The 21,592-nt window shown below is 37.8% G+C and overlaps 1 protein-coding gene across 2 annotated transcripts; it reads right to left on the bottom strand.

Annotated features, from left to right (window-relative positions):
• Positions 1-5,777: 5,777 nt before the first annotated feature.
• On the bottom strand, positions 5,778-7,312 carry LOC115953556 (F-box/kelch-repeat protein At3g23880-like). Of its 2 annotated transcripts, none has more exons than XM_031071288.1 (2): positions 7,082-7,312; positions 5,778-6,802 (listed from the first exon to the last, which is right to left on the bottom strand). In XM_031071288.1, the coding sequence occupies exons 1-2, from the start codon at positions 7,189-7,191 to the stop codon at positions 6,019-6,021; spliced, it is 894 nt and encodes a 297-aa protein (XP_030927148.1). In that variant the 5' UTR covers positions 7,192-7,312; the 3' UTR covers positions 5,778-6,018. The 2 variants fall into 2 exon arrangements, with proteins under 2 accessions (XP_030927148.1, XP_030927147.1); XM_031071287.1 differs by having other exon boundaries at positions 6,875-7,312.
• Between the last annotated feature and the right edge of the window lie 14,280 nt (positions 7,313-21,592).

Below are 21,592 nucleotides of genomic sequence, written 5' to 3' on the forward strand. Positions count from 1 at the left end.
AGTTATTATTGTTATTATTATTATTATTATTATTATTATTATTATAAGAAAACTTTCGAAATTGGAGGACTTGAAAAGACAATTTCTTTTAATAAAATCTTGAATTATGTGTATGTAATTGTTTTGGAGAGCTGATAGAAATGGGATCCGAACATCTTGTTGGAACATTCCTCAACGTATCCCTATTTTATAAACCAAAAGTTTCCTCAACCAATACTCTAGAACATTTCTCAATGTTTCCCTATTTTATAAACAACTAGTCACAGATTCACGCGATGCATGAGAATAAATAATTATTTTGTAATTATAATTGTAATTGTAATTGTAATATAATATATAATTTGTTCTCCCTATAAATTAAACAATTGATATTTGGTCCAATTAGGTCTACTTCAGTCCACTTTAGTCCAATTTGGTCTACTCAATCAATTTCGGTCATTTTTGGTCTATTTTGGACAAATTGAGACTTAAATTGATTCTTTTGTAGGTTGCTTTTTCAAGTTTAGCTCAAAAATTCATTTTTTTCCCTTAATTTTTGGGTTGAAAGGTATGAGATTTTACCATATCTGGGCTAAAATCTTTAGTTTTGAATTAAAAAATACAAACAAAATAAACATTAGAAATTAGAAATATGAGCCCTAAAAATGCAATAAAAATGATAAATATTGAAAAGTATTATTCGGTCCACATCGGTCCTATTCAATCCATGTTGGTCCATTCTGCCCCTTTGGTTCTATTTGATCTACATTGGTTCTATTCGGTCCATATTAGTCCTATTCGGTCCAAGTTTTCCACTTGGTCCTATTTAGTCAATATTGGTCCTATTCGGTCCTATTTGTTCCTACTCAGAACATATTGGTCTACTCTGTCCCATTCAGTTCACTTTGGTCCTATTTGGTCCTCCTTATTCCCATTCAGTCCTATTTTGTCTATTCTGTCCACTTTGGTCCATTTGTGTTCACTTTGGTCTATTTAGACCACTCGTTTCATTTTGGTCCACTTCGGTCCATTTTTGTACAATTGCATACAGAGAAAACACATGTTTAGGTTGAGAGCACTAATTCTAAATCCAAATTTATTATATATATATATATATATATATCAAACTCCTAATATCTAAAATCTTAAGCATAACATTTATTATTGCTACACTTTTGCTAAATCACATTAATATAACATTTCAGTCCACTTCGATCCGATTAAATTTAAATGAAAGTCTTTCTAAACATTAATGCTATAAATATACAAATCTAATATTTATGGCAGTTACTCATTTATCTTAACATCATTACTTTTAAACGAATTGGATGAAGTTGATTATACATTCAAGCAAAAAATAATAAAATAAATAAATAAATAAACAAATATATGTGTGTAACTAGACCAAATTGACCCTATCGAATAGACCAAACTGGATTGAATTGACCAAATTCGACCAAATAGATCAAAGTGAATTGAATGGACCATATTGACCGAACAAGACTAAATTGACCAAAGTAGACCGAATGGGCCAAACTGGACCGAATACACCGTACTGGACTGTATAGACCGAATAGACCAAATTGGACTGAAGTGGACTGAATAGACCTAACTGGACCGTATGGACCAAATTAAACCGTATAGACCGAACTGGATCAAATAGACTGAACTGGACCGACTGGACCGAATATACCTAACTCCACCGTATGGACCAAATTGGACCGTATAGACCGAAATGGACTGAATAGACCGAACTAGACTGAATAGACCGAACTGGAACGAATGTCTCTGGATCAAACGGAACCGGTCCAAATAGACCTAACTGGACCGTATGGACCAAATTGGACCGTATAGACCAAATAGACCGAAATGAAAGGAAATGGACGGAATAGACCGAACTGGACCGAATAGACAAAATTGGAACGAATAGACCGAACTAGACCGAGTAGACCTAATTGGATCGTATTGACCGAATAGACCTTCCTGGACCGAATAGGCCTAGGTGGACCAAATGGACCGATATGGACTGAATAGACCTTTCTGGACCGTATGGACCAAATTAGACCGAATAGGCCTAGGTGGACCATATGTACTAAATTGGACCGAATAGACCTAATTGGACCGAATTGGCCAGATTGGACCGAATAGACCTAGGTGGACCGTCTGGACCAAATCGGACTGAATAGATCGAAGTGGATAAAATGGACCGGATTAGACCAAATAAGACCGAATTGACCAAAGTACCGAAAGGACCAAATGGACCAAGTGGACCATATGGACCAAATTGGACGGAATAGACCTAACTGAACCGAATTGGGCTAGGTCGACCGAATAGACCTAAATAGAAGGAATGGACTGAATAGACCTAAGTGGACCGTAGGACCAAATTGGACCTAATAGATCTAACTGGACTGAATTGGCCAATTGGACCGAATAGACCTAGGTTGACCATATGGACCAAATTGGACCAACTTGGACCAACTCTACTTTATGATGCAAAGTTACCCATCTCGATATTGACACTCTACTTTCGACTCCTGCTTATTGTTGAAGAGGCTCAAATTTTATAGAGAGCTAATTTAACTTCTACTCAAGATCTCAAGCAAGGTCCTACTGTGAAGTTGGGACAAAAGCCTTTGACTTCCTTCAACATCATCTGCTTCTAGAGGTTTGATTTAACATTCATTCATGGCTCTTTGATGCTCTCTGATTTTTCAGCAGTAATACATTGTCTTTATAATCTTGTACAACTTTATTTGATGCTTTGCCTAGAAGCTTGGAGTCAAATGCTACTTTTCTTAAAAACCCACCCAATTTTTCATTCAATGGGCTGATGTCTTGCTAAGCATCCATTAAAAAAAAACCTATGGATGCATATTAAAAAAACCAAGAATTGTATACTTTTTCATAGTGAAATTGAGTTCAGTATGACCACTTTTATTGCCTTTAGGAGGCCATTTGTTAATAAAAGCTTTCTAGTATTATCAACAATACTAAATTATATCAACAGTACCTAAATAATATTTATCATAATATTAGACTAATTCATCATCAAAATCAACTAGTTTTTGTTTTTATTAGGGGGGAAAACGTTTTCATTGTCCCTTAAAGGGGAAAATAACATCAGTCACTACCAAAATGAGATCCTTCATTTCCCTAAGATCCCTCCTAAACTCTTAATAACAATTTTAAAAAAACTCAGCCAAATAAGATTTATTGTTCATTGCTTCTTGCAGATCTAAAATTTTTCATTTTTTGAACTTCAAATTTTCAACACCGAACAACCAATATAACCTCAATGTACTCACATAATGCTCATTCAACCAAATACCTAAGCACAAACAATATAACATAACAAATGAAAATACTTTCCCAATATAAAAATACAGTTTGGTTGATAAACCTTTGCAATATCTAAAACTATTCCTCACCTACATCAAAATTTATTTCTATGTGCATCAAATTATGATATGGGTTTTGTACCTGAGATGATAGAGAGGTGATCGCTTAAGAGATAACACCAAATCCAGGGCTGTATGATTGTGGAGCTGTGAGAAACATTGAAGTTAAGGAGGCCAGAAACGCTAATTCTAAACAATCTGCTCTGGAAATAGCATTAGTGAAATTCGATTTTCTTAAAATCGAGTTCACTTTTTAAAAATCCCAATATAACTTGATACTTTTGAAAATCGAGTTACAGACACAACAAAAAAATTTCATAGAATATTTTTTCAAATTTGCGTGAAACTCAGTCTTAAGAATATCGAGTTCTAGCTCGATTTTTTTAATTGGAAAAAGCCATGGTTGCTCGTCCAGTGTGGCAAAAACTTACCTAAAACTCGATAACATTAAAATCAAGTTACATTCAAACTCAATTTTTTTAGAAATCAAGTTTCAAAACAGGGACACGGTGCTTAATAAATTGAATACAAGGACATTGTGCTGGATATTTTAAAAATAAAGGGCAAAAGCCCATTTTCCCCATCTTTTTGATACAAAAATGTTCCAATGCAGCACAAGACTTCTTACTGTTTCAGAGCATGCTAAAGAAACTAGACCTTGAGGTTTGGACAGTCATCGCTTGGTCTCTACTCTATTGGAATGCCCGTAACAAGTTCAATTTTGAAAAAATTCAGCTACAACCGAAAGCCATCCGTGATGGAGCTACTGTTTTTTCTGGGAGAGTACCAGCACTTCACAGCAGCTCAAAAAAAAAAAAAAAAAAAAAAAAAAAAACCTTAGCAGAGTCGATTTTGTCAAGTGTGTATCTTTTACAGCAATGTCATGTATTGTGTTTAGCTGCTATGCTCTTTCGTGAGCTGTTCACTTTTTCATCTGCTTGTCTGTCACCAGATCAGGTTTTGTATCCTTACCTTTCTATCTTTTAACTCAAAAAAAATAAAAATAAAAACCCTAACTTTAGGATTTTTATTTTGGCCTGAAATTTTTTAAACATATAGGAATTTAAAATTGAGTGCTTATACTTAGTTGACCAGATTCTTTAAACCTTTCTAAGACTTAATAAAGTGTGAGTGAGGGTGTTTTGTGACCAAGAAAAAAAAAAAAAAAAAAAAAAAGATTAAACCCTGGCAAGAAAATTCTTATATTAGTAGTATAAATAATCATTTATAAAAAACACTTACATCAAATTATTTATTTTACACTACATTTCAATAAAATATTATTTCTTTATCAATTTTATTACTCTCCCAAATCATTTCTCCCTACCTCTGTGTGTATGAGTAAAGAAGTAATAATGTAATCCCAAATTAAAAACTAAACATTCAAATAGTAAAATTTGGGATTAAGGACTAAAAGCCAAAGCAATGCTCATGACATTTTTGTCACCAGCACAAAAATGAGACAAATATTATGTTTGCTAAGCATATATTCGTGTCCATGACATTGCCATGTCAAAACAAATAAAATAACAGCTTTGTTTTAAACAGAAGTTTCATATGATAACAATTCTTCAGCAGCTTTCCAATGACAACATAAAACACTGACCACAAAAGGGTCATGTTTTATAATTTATATCATTTATGTCAAACCTGTAACCAAAATTATTCCTAAGCTTGAGGTTGAAATGCCTCTCTAAATCCCTAGGGCAGGAGTAACATATTAGCAAACTTAACAACCAAATTATTCAACTAGGAAAAAATGTTACAAACAAGAGAGTACATCAATTTATCAATGACTTTACCATTGAAACATAGGCAGAAAAACAGTGATTCAATCACTTGTAATATTTGAAGTGTGTACATTATCCTTGCACAGACCAGAAACAATCAGATTTATAACTTAATGCTTTTAAAAAGAGCTAAAAGAATAATGGCATTGAAAAATCATAGATTTGAGTCAAAATTTTGACTTTGACTTCTGCTGTATACAAAAGTAAAGAGTATTCAATCATACCAAGTTCTCTATATCACTAGCCCACTTATCAACAATCTCACTAAACCCAGCCATCTTATATCATACAAAATCATATATTTCAATAATTCCATGATTTTCAGCAAACTCTAATTAATTCAAGCAGTTAAAACATATTTTATAAAAAAGCATAAGATCAATCAACTATGGCTGCAAAGAATATAAAGCCTTCTATATGATATCATGAAATATAAAATTAGCCTAATTTATTGCTTACCACCAATAAATCAACTTTCTGCACGCTGAAACCCTTTTTTTTTTTGGTGGGGACGAAAAGCAAAGAGATTAAGCTCATCAAATTTTTCATGAGGGCAATCAGATGTGATAAGATTATGTTGGCTAAGCATGTATGCAGCACCATGACATTGCCATCTTTGAGGCTGTGAACAATGTTATTGACACAAATATCATTTGGGCATAATAGCCATAATCTCCTTTAAAAAAAAATTCTTAATAAATTAGTACCTCTGATATTCATGTCATAAAAAATAAGAGGGAAGAAAGAAACAACATAATAAGAGCTTGGATTCAAATTGCATATTTGATACCAAAATACTTGCCATTGAACTTCACAAAAATAGCCACCTTGCTAGAAACCTCAACAGACTAATCTTCGTATTCAGATGACACATTTATCCCATCAAGTAGAACCAAACTCTCTATAGAATTGGCTGCGTAATCAACCCCTCTAATATTTGATTCCATTATAAGACTGTTCTGAAGTAGATTCTCAGGGTCAATTGATATCAGCCCCATGAAATTCTTAATTAGCAATTCACCATTGTCTGTGCAGCCATGGAAATGATGAAACCAATCGATTGGTACACATTTTCTGGTCCAAGACTCTGCCACGCCATACTCCTTCATCACCCATAAGTGGCACATAATGCCCCCAGTAGCTCGATGGTTAGAGATAATAATATAAGCGAGCGATCCCTTGAACACTGTAAGATATGATTGGTACAAATCTAATAAATCCAGAGGCAGCATTATCTTATGGAATCTCTCATCATTAATGTCAAAGGACAAAATGAAACTGCAGTGTTTATTAGCTGCTATACAGTGCAGTGCTCCGTTAAAAAAAATATATGGTGAATGATGAGAAAGACATCCAGCGTTGGGGTCGGACAACTCCGCCGACACTACCTTCCTCCACGAATCCGTACTCAATGTGTAAACCTCAGCCTCAGTCGGTGGATCTGGGTCTCCAAGAGGCCCTAGGAAACTCACAAGTCTAAGAATCTTGAAATCATTCTTTTGAGAATGATAAGCAAGTCCAAGGGTGGCACTATCACAAGGGTCAGTCAAAAGAGCAGGAGCAAGCATCTTAAACTTTCTAATGCTTGGGTTCCACAAATATATCATATGATCACCATTGTTTTCGTCACACCTATCAAGGCAGAAGATGCCATTACAGAAGCAATTCATAAAGGCATCATAAAAGGAAAAGGGGGTTTTAAACCTGGAAATCTCAGTCACTGTGCGGTCCCTATTGTAAGCAAGTGTACGCAATTCTGTGTGAAAAGAATAGTCCTCTGTTTCAGATGTATATAGCAGATAACCATTGTGACTATTCTTATTGGATAATGATTTGGCTTCGTTGAGCTTGAAGTGTGTGGCAATGAAAATGGGGTTTGTGATTGTAGAGTACCATGATTTAGAAACGCACCTGAATCGGATTAAGGATTTCACTGGCAGCCGAGTCAGTATGTCGAATACGATGTCGTTGTCCAGAACACGCTCGGTCAACAATCTTCGCTTTTCCGTAGGTCGAGACATCGGTGGTACTTTTGGACCTTTGGTATATGGTTGCGGCAGCAACAAGGTAAAGTAAGAGGAGCCAAGTTAATAGTATTTTCACCGTGTGTTTGGTTGTAAATGAGGGGAAGAGAAAAGAAGAGAGGAGCGAGAGAGAGAGGGAAAAGAAATGAAAATGAAAATGAATATATATATATATATATATATTTTTTTTTTTTTGAGACAAAGGTAAGCCAAATATTATTAAGAAAAACCAAAACTAAAAAATACATCACAAGTTCAAGGCAAATCCGAATGGAAAACATCTCCCACATCCTCAAGCAGAGATTCTACCCAAACATCAGTATCCGCAGATAAAACTACTTTTTAGCTAAACAATGAGCTAACTTATTCCCCTTACGCCAAACATGCTGAAACAAACAGTTAGTTTAGATATATGTTTTTTTTTTCTTTTTTTTCTTCTAAATGCCAGAGTGTTTGTTTTTTTCCTAAATAAAAATCAGAGTGTTTGTTTTGGTGATGGAGAAATTGAAATTTTAGAAATCATTAGCAGTGGCCCCAAAAATTGTAGTATTTTTACTTGTCTTTCTCCTTATTTCTGCCCAATTTGGGCAGATGAGAAAAGTGGGCCTTGATGGATGCTTGCTCCTTCTGCTTTCTCCTTTTCTTTCATATAATGCCAACCAAACAAAGGAAATTGTCATTTCAGTGCAATAGTTTTGTTTTGTTTTTGTTTTTTTTTTTCTCCTCTACTCTTCCTCTGTTTTCAAACAAAGTGTAAACTATTTTACTGTTTGAGGTGTCACCAATCACTTAAAACAATCCAAACATTCATTTATTTGATATTTGAAGTCTATAAATCATATTTATTATCATATTACTAATAATTATATAGCATGTTTAGTATTTTACAAAAAAAAAGGATGAAAATTGGTGTAACTACTTGTATAAAACAAAATTTTAATATAATTAGAGCACTCTGCAAATATTTAACTAAACAAAATTAAAAACACCTATCATCAGTCTCAACAATTTATACTTAAATTTTATTTATGAATAATGTACCTCAGTACACTTATTGAGATATCAACATGCCAAATAATTGTATTTTTTATTCATTTTTGACTCACTTCTCTCATCCACTTGAATTAACTAATGTTTGTATGGATAAATTGATGTTAGCAGCTTTGGATTGGCAAACAATGGAGATCAGTGATGCTCTTGATGCTATTGTTGTCAAACGATGGTAGAAGGGTCTTTTTGTTGTTGAAGGTGCTTTGCAAAGGCTGATGTGAATGTTCTAACAATATGATCGTGCCAGGAGTAAACTATCTTATATATATATATATATATATATATAAATGGTGAAGCTAAGAGAAAAAGTCAAATTAGAATTCCAAATTAATAGTCTCACGCCATTTTTGGTCTTATTAATAATTGAAATTCAATTTTCTTTCTCTTTTGAGAATACTAAGTGTGGGGCCCAACAATTCGTGGACCAGGCCCATTTGCCCTTAGAGAGTCTGAAGGCCCAATCCGAGGAGAGCTGTGGCCCAAGCTCTACAATGCAGAGCACAAAGCAATTTTGGGAGGCAGCCGAGGACAGTTTAGTCCTCGGCAAAGCCATAATCCCACCGGAATAAAGGGGTAAAATTGGCATAGGGACGAATTTGTAAGGAGATCTAAAATACCTTGGGGAAGTTATCCTTACTACCCTTACAGATAAGACCCAGCGCCTGACAGAGCCGTACTCTGCAGCTTTATCAAACCATCCCCAACAATTCCGGGATTGGACTGATGGGACAAATGTCAGTGTTTGTAAAGATCGACCCTACACGTGGACGAAGGACAGCGAATGCAAGCTAGTATAAAATAAAGAAGTAAGTAAATCTGAAGGAGGCCGATCCCACCTCCGAAAAAAGAAAGACTACATGGGGAAAACATCTCAACAACACCGGACTTCACGGAAGAAAGTCCGTCATTGGGTAACCGAGATAAGGCCTCAAGAGGTCCTCGGATCAGTTCCGAGGAGTTCCACCCCACGGGGTACGACGCCTTAGGGCTTAAATGTTCACACCCAATCCCCTTTTTCTACATAAATTCCTCTAAAGCCATGACCGGGCATCGCCACTTGACCAGCGGCTAGCTTTTCAAGCACACTCTCTACAAATCATATTGTGAGGGACCTTTATTGTGTCAGCCCAAAAATGTTAGTGGGCCGCAAAGTAATCGTGTCCTTACAATTGGCGCCGTCTGTGGGAAAGCTTGCGCGCTGGCACAGGTGGCGGTGGAATCGACTCATGGGCAAGCAGAAGTTTCTGGGATCTCCTCCGTCTCCGGCGACATATAGTTGTTGCTCCGACGTAAGCTTCTGCTAGGGGCTACGTCTCGCAGTGCTGAGGGCGCGGGTGTCTCTAGGGGCTTCTAGCCTCAGACCAACTTTCCCTGTCCTGGTGTAGGGGCTCGTGGTCGAAAAATAAAAAAAAAATCTTACAAGTTTTGGACAGAACCAAGGCCTTGCATGGTCCTCGGACTCAAGCCTATGGGGAAACCAAGTACATATAAAAAATCTTACAAGTTTTGGACAGAACCAAGGCCTTGCATGGTCCTCGGACTCAAGCCTATGGGGAAACCAAGTACATAAAAAAAATCTTACAAGTTTTGGACAGAACCAAGGCCTTGCATGGTCCTCGGACTCAAGCCTATGGGGAAACCAAGTACATAAAAAAAATCTTACAAGTTTTGGACAGAACCAAGGCCTTGCATGGTCCTCGGACTCAAGCCTATGGGGAAACCAAGTACATATAAAAAATCTTACAAGTTTTGGACAGAACCAAGGCCTTGCATGGTCCTCGGACTCAAGCCTATGGGGAAACCAAGTACATAAAAAAATCTTACAAGTTTTGGACAGAACCAAGGCCTTGCATGGTCCTCGGACTCAAGCCTATGGGGAAACCAAGTACATAAAAAAAATCTTACAAGTTTTGGACAGAACCAAGGCCTTGCATGGTCCTCGGACTCAAGCCTATGGGGAAACCAAGTACATAAAAAAACAAGTTTTGGACAGAACCAAGGCCTTGCATGGTCCTCGGACTCAAGCCTATGGGGAAACCAAGTACACTTACAAGTTTTGGACAGAACCAAGGCCTTGCATGGTCCTCGGACTCAAGCCTATGGGGAAACCAAGTACATAAAAAAATCTTACAAGTTTTGGACAGAACCAAGGCCTTGCATGGTCCTCGGACTCAAGCCTATGGGGAAACCAAGTACATAAAAAATCTTACAGATTGCAAACAAGTACACTTACAAGTTTTGGACAGAACCAAGGCCTTGCATGGTCCTCGGACTCAAGCCTATGGGGAAACCAAGTACATAAAAAAAATCTTACAAGTTTTGGACAGAACCAAGGCCTTGCATGGTCCTCGGACTCAAGCCTATGGGGAAACCAAGTACATATAAAAAATCTTACAAGTTTTGGACAGAACCAAGGCCTTGCATGGTCCTCGGACTCAAGCCTATGGGGAAACCAAGTACATAAAAAAAATCTTACAAGTTTTGGACAAAACCAAGGCCTTGCATGGTCCTCGGACTCAAGCCTATGGGGAAACCAAAAACTATGGCACATGAACCTCAAGATCCATCCGAAGGGAACTCCTCGTTAACAGTGGGGTCAATCCCTTAATTGCACGGTTTCCCTGGTCTACCCTCGGATCCCCCTGTGCCAAAGGGAATGGTGCGATACGGAGTTGGTCTAGCGTGCATCGCACAGCACTCAACAGCTATCCCGGTTAGTTCCATGAATTTAATCTATTTAGGATTACCATTGTTATACTTGATAACATTTGCGAGTTTGAACTAATAAGGGTTGTATTAAAGTGTTCTTCCGCCCAGAATATTGTTAAAGGCAGGCTTAGACTTAATATTCAGACCCAAAGTGGTTGTTGCAAAAAAGTATGTATAAAGAAATAAACACATCTTTTATTAAGACAAAAGAACAGCACAGTGTACAATTAAAGCTGAAACAAGCTTACATTAGAGTTAACTGCATAAGCAAAAGAAAAGTACAAAAGAATGAAGATGATGTCGAGGAGGTATCTCAGAGGAGAGGTTGGCTACTGTTCCAAGATGTCGTCTAAGGAAACCATTCCTCGACGCTTCTACATGCCCATAACTCAGGCAGCCAAAGAACCTGACCTCAGGCTAACACCATCTACAGAAAGGATGCAGGGAGCCGGAAGTTGGGAAGCCCCCGCAGAAATTTGCCTGCTACAAGGCAGACGGCGCTGATGGCGAAAAATCTTTCTTCTGACACACCAAAATTCTGGCGTGAACAGAACCTGCTTCGGATTTTGAATAAAAGAGGGGGAAATACCCTTTCCCCTCTGACGAAGCAGAGTGCTCCTTTGAATTTACGCCTCCTTTGCCCATAACTCACTACTCCGAGTCTCAGGAGGACACGATGCCTCCGTGGCGGAGAGAGCTCTTTTTCCCCAACCCTCGCCTCAAACATGATATACTCAGGGAGGAAACTTAAGGACCTGTGCACAATTAGGGCAGCTTTCTAGCCTATTTATTCAAAAAGCTAAAGTGGTGGCATTTAATGCACGCAACGTCCCAAGGAACGCTACGGATAAAATGTCTCCGGCTCGATTTCCCACGCCATCTGCAACCACAGTATTAAAGGAGCCTCGTGAAGGCGCACCTCGAACACTGGGACGCCAAAAAGTACCGCGTGACCAAAGACTACGGAGATGCCTCTAAATCTGTGGGCCTAATAAATTCGCGTCCCCGGCCCGTTCTACATGGAGGCCCACGGACTACGGCCCACGCTGGGGGATAACCGTTGCCAAGGACAACCTCCTGCTCGGAAACTTGTGAGATACCTGAGGAAAGGCCAAATGCGTAAAAAGAACATAAAGTTCTGGACAGAACCAAGGCCTTGTATGGTCCTCGGACTCAAGCCTATGGGGAAACCAAGTACAAAACTTTTATTATTACAAGTTCTGGACAGAACCAATGCCTTGTATGGTCCTCGGACTCAAGCCTATGGGGAAACCAAGTACAAAATTTTTATTATTACAAGTTGTGGACAGAACCAAGACCTTGTATGGTCCTCGGACTCAAGCCTGTGGGGAAACCAAGTGCAAAATTTTTTATTATTATAAGTTTTGGACGGAACCAAGGCGTTGTACTTTCCTCGGACCCAAGTCTACGGGGAAACCAACTGCTCGGATAAGAAAAGGTTTGAATTTCGCAAGATGGGCTACTTGATAAAAAGGTCAAGTCACTTCATCCACGGCTTAAACACCCTAAAGGGTTAGGCCCAACGAAGGAGTAAGGAAGGTGCTAGAACGCCCCAGTATTTATTGGCCTAAGAGGGCTGTTCATCTGGTGGGTGATATGTCTTCAAATGGTTATTTCTCACACGGCATCAAGCCTTCAGTTCTCTCCTCGGCTAGCATGGGTAATTATTACTTTTCACTGGTCAGCCTTGTTTCGCCAAGCGCTTTTATTAGAGTTTTAGCGACATCTTTTTGTTATCAAGTATTTTGGGTCTTAGTTGACATTGATCTAAATACTATATTATTGTACCGAGCGGCGCTTGCAAATTTATGAAACAGAGACAAAACGTGCAAAATGAAATAGAAACAACTTTTATTAATATAAAAATTATTACAATGTACAAAAAGGGGCTTCAACAAGCCTATACAAAAGAGGGGCTGCCGAAGCAGCACTAACATCCACAGTACAGATAAGCAAACGGTCAGGCGCCTTTTAAACTCGTCTTCAAAGTCTCTCCAATCTCTGCCTCATTGCTGCTCATACTAAGAGAGGAACTCACTTCAAAAAGAAAATGAATGAAGAAGAAGGAAATAGTAAGGAAGAAATCAATGAAGAAGATGGAGGAGATGAATGAAGAAGATGGAGGAGATGAATGAAGAAGATGGAGGACATGAGTAAGAGAAGGAGGAGAAGAAGAGGGAGAGAGATGAAGAGACAAAGAGAGGAGCAAAAGAGGGAGAATGACAGCACCAGGGCGGAACTGGTGCTGGGAAGACTATAAGAAGAGGGCGGGAGAGGGCACCAGTGAGCAAGGAGAAGGAGAAGCAGAAGCACTTAGCCCGTGCCTCAGCCCTGACTCCTAACACGCTGGTGCCATGTTAGGTACGCTCGTGAGGAGCCGGGTGGTGCTGATCTTGGGTATTCTCGACTCAGTCACGTCGAGAATTCGACATGACGAGCCCCTGTTTCAGATTTTGGCTGAAAGAGAGGCGGGACAGATCTTAAGTCTGCGCCACCCTTACCCTGATCGAGCCATTTCAAGTTTTATCAGGACATGGTGTTTTGAGGAGGAGCGTGGTTCCTTCATCATTCGTTATGGAGGGCGTGTACGGATATGGTGTATAACAAACAGGCTAAGTAGACGCTAAAAGAGGCTACGGGTTTCAGATCTCAGAAGGAAGGGGAGGAGTCTGTACGAAAGTGACTGCCTCCTGCTTGCCTTCTTATAGGAAGAGCAAAACAGAGGGAATTAAATGCATTCAAAATTTCCAGAAGAATCTGAAGAAAAAGAGGCGTTCGTTCCGCTTCCCCACCTTATCAGATGAGCCGCCGGACATAAATGAGCCTCGTAAAGGGGATTTTCTAAAGGCGTGTCTGGGACAGCCAAGCGGCAGGAGCCGATCACGAGCAGATTAAACGGAATCCCTTGAAAAACGGCTAACTTCCTGGACAGGTGGAAAACCGCTCACATAAATGCGGGATTGAACTAAACAAGCCATATTCAGGGCCCGGGTTTGCCAAAACCCTCCTTTCCAACCCGGAAGTCGGATAGAAGGGTTTTGAGGGGCTATTGTGGGGCCCAACAATTCGTGGACCAGGCCCATTTGCCCTTAGAGAGTCTGAAGGCCCAATCCGAGGAGAGCTGTGGCCCAAGCTCTACAATGCAGAGCACAAAGCAATTTTGGGAGGCAGCCGTGGACAGTTTAGTCCTCGGCAGAGCCATAATCCCATCGGAATAAAGGGGTAAAATTGGCATAGGGACGAATTTGTAAGGAGATCTAAAATACCTTGGGGAAGTTATCCTTACTACCCTTCCAGATAAGACCCAGCGCCTGACAGAGCCGTACTCTGCAGCTTTATCAAACCATCCCCAACAATTCCGGGATTGGACTGATGGGACAAATGTCAGTGTTTGTAAAGATCGACCCTACACGTGGACGAAGGACAGCGAATGCAAGCTAGTATAAAATAAGGAAGTAAGTAAATCTGGAGGAGGCCGATCCCACCTCCGAAAAAAGAAAGACTACATGGGGAAAACATCTCAACAACACCGGACTTCACGGAAGAAAGTTCGTCGTTGGGTAACCGAGATAAGGCCTCAAGAGGTCCTCGGATCAGTTCCGAGGAGTTCCACCCCACGGGGTACGACGCCTTAGGGCTTAAATGTTCACACCCAATCCCCTTTTTCTACATAAATTCCTCTAAAGCCATGACCGGGCATCGCCACTTGACCAGCGGCTAGCTTTTCAAGCCCACTCTCTACAAATCATATTGTGAGGAACCTTTATTGTGTCAGCCCAAAAATGTTAGTGGGCCGCAAAGGAATCGTGTCCTTACACTAAGTATTTTTAACACACAAGAGAGAGGAGAAGATTTTAAAGAAATTTACAGTGGTATATATCATAACATTTTTTAAAGTCAAATTAAACTCATATTTCTCATTGTATTATAACTCAATTGCCTACATATAGTAGGTTCCAGTTAACTCAATTGGTAAAGTCTCTAATAGTTGAATAAGAGATCTGGGATTCAATTCCCACCTACATCAAAAACCAATTGGTGTCTTGGTCTGATGATAAATAGCTATTATCAGGAGTGGACGCCATAGGTTGAAACTTAAAAAAAAAAAAAAAAAAAATTGCCTACTTATTCTTCCACTAATTTTTTTTCAATCAATCAGACTCTTACATAATTTCAAACCATAGGTTTTGCCTATAAACCCAAACTTTAAATAATAAAGAGAATAGTTAAAGAAAGTTGAAATTTATATATTTTTTATATAAAGCAATGAAGATGGAAGAATTCAACTTTTTTTTTTCAATTTATTTTTTTGTGAAAGGAAATTACATATTTGAACTTTATATACTTAGATTTAGATTATTTGATTTATAAAAAAAAAAAAAATAAATAAATAAAAACAGATTTAGATTATTTGAATTGACTGTTATTAGATATGATTTGAGTATTCTTGTCTTTTACTATTTTAATTATATATATAGTTAATTAAAATTGTGAAGAAATCTAAGCGTAAACATGGGTCTTCTATGTATAAACAATAAATTATATTGACAAATACAATATTATATAATTTTTTTTTTTAATGTCGACTAACATTTTTCGGATTAGTTTTACTTTCAAGTTTGTTTTTAACCTTCCCCCCAAACTAAAATCTTGGCTCCACCATGGCCTAACACAAAAATTCACTTAAATTAGGTTCGAGTAGAAATTTTATCTTATACTAGCATCTTTGCACATGCGTTGTGTGTGCTCAGAGGTTTTTCTATTGTTATTGTAAGTACAAATTTTTTTATTGATTATAATTTGAAGTGGATGCATTTTTCAATCACCAAAATTCCTAGGAGTATTCGGCTTTGAATCTTTCATTCGCCTTGTTCATTGTTTCATTACAGATTTATAGCTTTGCGCGTGATTGAAGGCTTTTCATTTTCATTTTTATTTTTTTTATCTTGTTTTAGACATTATTACATATATAACAACAATCCATCAAGGGGAAAAAAGGATAAAAATTAAAAGAGAAAAAGAAAAATAAAAAGAAGAAGGTGTTGTAGGGATAAGGGCCCAAAATTGTATATTGGGTCTTGGGCTTTGGCCGAGAACGATGATTGATCCGAAGACGAATAAGTAGTTGTGAGGGTGTTAAGTTCAAAGTCCCATGAGTAACGTGCAAGCGAAAAGGTTGGGAAATGTGGTCCAAGGAGAATTGTCTCCTCGGATAAACAAAGCACGAATGAAATGTATGTTTTATTACTCAAAGTGACCTTCCAAGAGATGTCACTGAGAGGGACGTCCCTTATGAACGTACTGGAAGAATAGGAGCTCAGAAATATCTAAGAGAAAGCTACTACCACCGTATTAAATGTTCTGCAGCTAACTTTCTGGCTGCATTAATGTAGAGAAGACCCCTGAACAGTGCTGCCTTGGCTACCTCAACTCACAGAAGGGAACTATATAATGTAAGAGACCCTCCATGGAGAAAGGATCGGAAAATAGAGAGAGAAATTTAAAGAGAAACATTGTAGCAATCAGGAAATAATCGTATAATCATACTTAAGATAAATATATAAGAGTCGATCTCTTTGGACCTATCCGAGGACTATTTTCTTTAGTTGAAATCCATCTACCTTTCTGTTCTTGTCACTTGAATCCATTTGGTTTGCATCCAACTCACTCTAGCCCAGTTTTTCAACCTACTCTCTACAAATTTATTGTTTTGGGTTTTTTAGGCCCAAGCCTATTCATTCTTTGGGCTTGGGATTCAAATTCGGTCCTTACAGATGTCATGTCATTGAGGAAAACCCAAGCCTTTCTTTTCAATCCATCCGATCAATCCACAAATAAGTCAAAAAGTGGATCACCTTAGTAAAAAATAATGTAACAATTTATTCCTGAATATTATAAATTTTGCTTCTTTTTCCAAGATTCTCAACAATCCAAAATAGCATAAACTCAAATCAAAATTCTAAAGATTTTTTTTTTTTTTTTGAGTATTATGATCCAATTAGAAAAAGAAATGAAGATATTAAAAATTAGAAACAAATTATTGCAAAGGGTACTAATCACATATTATTTCTTCAAAGAAAAGCCTCTTAATTTATACGCGATTGAGTAAAACTTAATTTTTAGAACCTTAGGTGCAATTCGTTATACTTCAAATTGAATACCAAACACTAAGGAAGCTTGTGAGCTCTATTGAGTTTGTAATATAAAATCATGGCGAGTATCTCCACTAGCCTGTTGAGTCTCCAGATCTAATTGTTGTAGACTATCCAAGAAAAGACATTAGAAGGGAAATAGCTCAATCATATAAATTTTTCAATAAGGTTCGTTTAATAAATATAGCATTTTTAAATATACAACATGAGACTAAAACAACCAAAACCAGTTACAATGGAAGATCTAAAAAATTATGTGAAATTGATTAAGAGGAGGTTTGCTACCAGCAGTTTCTTTAGACTAATAAAACTTACCCCACAACACCGGCAAAGACACACATAGGTGATCCTTAACTCCACAATTTCCCCCAATGTTGTCAGGTCTCAAACCATCACAAACACCTTAAAATTCAAAAATGATAGAGACTGAGAATAAAATAAAAAAATTACTAGTATTTTTTTAAAGATTCTAATTGATGGGGAAGTGGAAAATTAGTCCCAACTCCAGTTCGTCCAAAGGGATCGTCCAGAGCCAATAGAGCAAGCAAGATCAAGAATCACTCTAGAAGAAGAAAAGATGTTCATGGACGATAATATTGCTCTTGAACAATGAAGTCTCCCATGGACAATAAACTCATCCATGAAGGTCGTCCATGGACGATTATCAGATGTCCAGGGACGACCAAATCCTCATACACTGGACGGATGAATGCGCAACACTTAGGAAACTTTCGACTCTTTGTAGCGGTTACTAAACCCGTAGCTATCGCCATGAATCTCTCGAATGAGTTAACTTCCGTTAGCAATTACAACTTTAGTAGCCGTTGAGGAAGTTATCTCCGGACTCATTGGCTTCCACAAATCTTGGGGAGGTTATTGGACAAATAACCGTCCCCAGGGTCTCTATATAAAGGATCGGTCTAAACCATATGAAGGTAAGAATATTCTGAGACTTGACTCCCAAAAAGTTGGAACTTCATTCCTGTGAGAGACTAACTTTGCCATCGGAAGGGGTTTGGCCGGTCTTCTCTGGTCCCCTTTTTGACAGCGTGTTTGCTTTTGTAGGCCTTCCACCATTCAGTAGCCCACCAAAGCCAGAACATCCACCTTACTAATTCTAAATGGTATCACTAATGAACCAACAATAATTAAATACTAAGTTCTCAAGTCTTAAACCATCACGAACACCTGAAAATTCGACAATGTTAGAGACTGAGAACAATAAAAAATCATTAGTATTTATTTTCAAAATTATGATGAAGCAACAATAATTAAATCCCAAGGTAGACTAAAGTTCAGAGTTATATTGGAAATGAATTTAGGGACTGCACTTGGATGACGCAGAGAGATTTTCTTGTTCTTTTTTTTAGATACAGAGAGAATTGAGAGTGCTGGATGTGTGAGTTTTATTTTTAAAAATTAATCATATCCAATCGTGGTGATATTGTTTTAAACACGAAGTTTATCTCTATAAATTAGTGTTTCTAAAATTTAGGTGGTTTATGCAAAAAAAAAAAAAAAAAAATTATTTGTAGATATAACGGTTAAAAACTGAATAGAAAAATGTTTCCTAAAATGAGGTGCTCTTAGCTTCATTTTAAAATTCAGAGTTACGATTTTTCCTTTTTTTTTAAGGAAAAAAAAAATTAAACTAAGGGTTTTTTATTTTCTTTTTGTATGTGAGATAATATTACTCTTTTAACATTTTTTAGAAGAAGTAATTTTGTATTTTATTTTTTGATAAAGGCAATTGAAGTATTTGAATTCAAATAAATAACAAATACATATATGAATCAGACATTTGAATATGGGATAAGAACAAGTAATTTTTATGTGAGGTAGTGGGTTTTTTTTTTTTGAAGAAGTAATTTTGTATTTTGTATTTTTTTGATAAATATAATTGAAGTATTTGAATTCAAATAGATAACAAATATAGATAGGAATCAGACATTTAAATATAGGATAAGAATGAGTAGTTTTTACATGAGATAGTGGTTTTTTTTGGAAGAAGTAATTTTCTATTTTTTTTATAAACATATAATTTGGGATTAATATATTTTCTGATCACAAAAAAACCTAGGGTTGTTATGAAAAAATTATTTCACCACAAACGCTTAACCCTCATCACACCCTTAGGTTTTTTTTTTTTTTTTTTTTTTTTTTTTTTTTTTGTGATCGGAAAATATATTAATCCTCAATTATAATTTATGCAAATAGATAACAAATACAAATAGGTATTAGACATTTGAATACTGTGGAGGGTAAAAGACCGGGAAGCCCATGTTAATATCTACATTGGGCCAAGGGCCCAGTCCAAGGAAGAACCCCTCCTCGACCATGGATGTAGTCGAGGACAAAGGGAGCAGCCTACTACTGGGAGTGACACTCTGGGTCATTCCATGGAATAGGGTAAGTACTAAGACAGAAAAGGACAACGGAAAGAATGGAAATATCTAAGGGAAAACTGCCATTATTGCATTCAGTGCTCCGTACCTGACATAACCATGCCTCTCTGCCTTTACAACCACTCTCAACAACTTTGGGGATAGGCGGATGGGACAAGTAGCAGCGCTATGAATCTAAAAAGCTAGAGGAGGGAAAGGGGGTATAAAAAGGATGGAATGGGAGGCAACAAGGGGGGGGGGGGACTCTGGAATCCCTATCACTCAACACGAACTGGAAAAGGCTCCTTACATTATGCTGAGGACCAATCTTCCTTGATAAACTCAGTTCATCTCAGCTTGATCATGACAAACACCATATTAATTGTTATACGTGCACTAAAGCCTGGCTCCTCGACCCACTCTCTACAAATTTATTGTACTGGGTTCATTGGTTCAAGATCCCATACATCTTGAGCTTGGGTTGAAAAACGTGACCCTACAATTGGCACCGTCTATGGGAAGAGCTTGTGCGTTAGTGAATGCAACGGTTAATCATGGTAGGATCAAGCTCCTATCAGCAAGAGTCCCTCAAGAAGACCATTTTGGCGGTGGTGCAAGCTACACGAAAGCTTCCTCATTATTTCCAAGAATACACTGTCGTTGTCATAACTCAGCTTCCGCTTAGGTCTACACTTCGAAGTACTGATTACGCAGGAAGGATTGCTAAACGGGGCGCAGTTCTAGGGGCTTCTGACATCGAGTATGTGCCCCGTGCACTTGTCAAGAGGCTAGTTCTCGCGGGTCTAGTAGCCCGGTTGGCTGAATTCCCTTCGAAGGAAGAAGCCGAGGGCCAAAGCAAAATCTGAAGCGATTAAACAGAACCTTAGCTATGTCAGGTCCTCGGACCTCCTACTTTGGGGAAATTAACACGCACTCACGACTTCTGAAACGATTAAACAGAACCTTAGCTATGTCGGGTCCTCAGACCAAGGTTATCGATTCCGTACCGTACCGGCCGCTACGGCCGGAATATACCATACCGGCCAGCAATCCGGTATGCTCGACCCCCCTGTTTCGTACCAGAAAAAATACCGGCCGTACCGGCCAATTTCGGGCGATACCGGCCGGTACCGGTACCGGGAGTAACGGCTGGTACAGAAATTTTTTTTTTTTTTTTTAAGTTTTGTAATTTTTGAATTTTTATTAGAACAGAATGGTAACTTATTTGCATTAACTTATTAGTATTATTTGTTTTCTTAGTATGCAATGGTAACTTTTAAGCTTTCTATTTTATTTTTTAATTTTTTTTCTCTTTTAATTGATACTAAAGTCTAAAACCATGAATAATTAGTTCTGAATTGAGGAAATGTTTTATGGTAAACTTTTATATTTATTATAATATATATATATATACACAGACACATACATATATATATATTTATTTATTTATTTATAAATATAAAAAATAGCGGTAAACCCGAAACGGTACACCGGTATTGACCGGTATCCGAAATATATCGTACCGGTGGCCAAACCGGTACGACCTCCAGTACGGTATTGACATCCTTGCCTTGGACCTCCTGCTTTGGGGAAATTAACACACACTAGAATCTTTTGAAGCGGTTAAACAGAACCTTAGCTATGTTGGGTCCTCAGACCTCCTGCTTTAGGGAAATTAACGCACATTGACAACGTTCTAAATGACTAAGCTGGACTCGATCATGCCTCGGTCCTCGGATTCAAATCTATGGGAAAATTAGTTACTTCAAAGAAGAATCTAAGTGCTAGACAGAACCAAGGTTTTGCATGGTCCTCGGACCTCCTGCTTTGTGGAAACTAACACGCGCTGACAACTTTCTAAGTGTTTAAACTAAATTCAATCATGCCTCGGTCCTCGGACCAGACACTTAAGGGAAGCTAACGCTATAAACATTATCGTAAATGTTGAAAAGAACCTTAGTACCTGGTGATCCCCTCGAACTGTTTACTTTAAATTACACGTCCTTTGGCGGTTGCACTATTCGCAATGTAAAGCACGCGATTATTTTCCTGATTAGTCCTATATAGTTAACTTATTTAAAG

The sequence above is a fragment of the Quercus lobata genome, chromosome 7, assembly GCF_001633185.2.
Source record: "Quercus lobata isolate SW786 chromosome 7, ValleyOak3.0 Primary Assembly, whole genome shotgun sequence".
In the NCBI taxonomy this organism is placed as follows: Eukaryota; Viridiplantae; Streptophyta; class Magnoliopsida; order Fagales; family Fagaceae; genus Quercus; species Quercus lobata.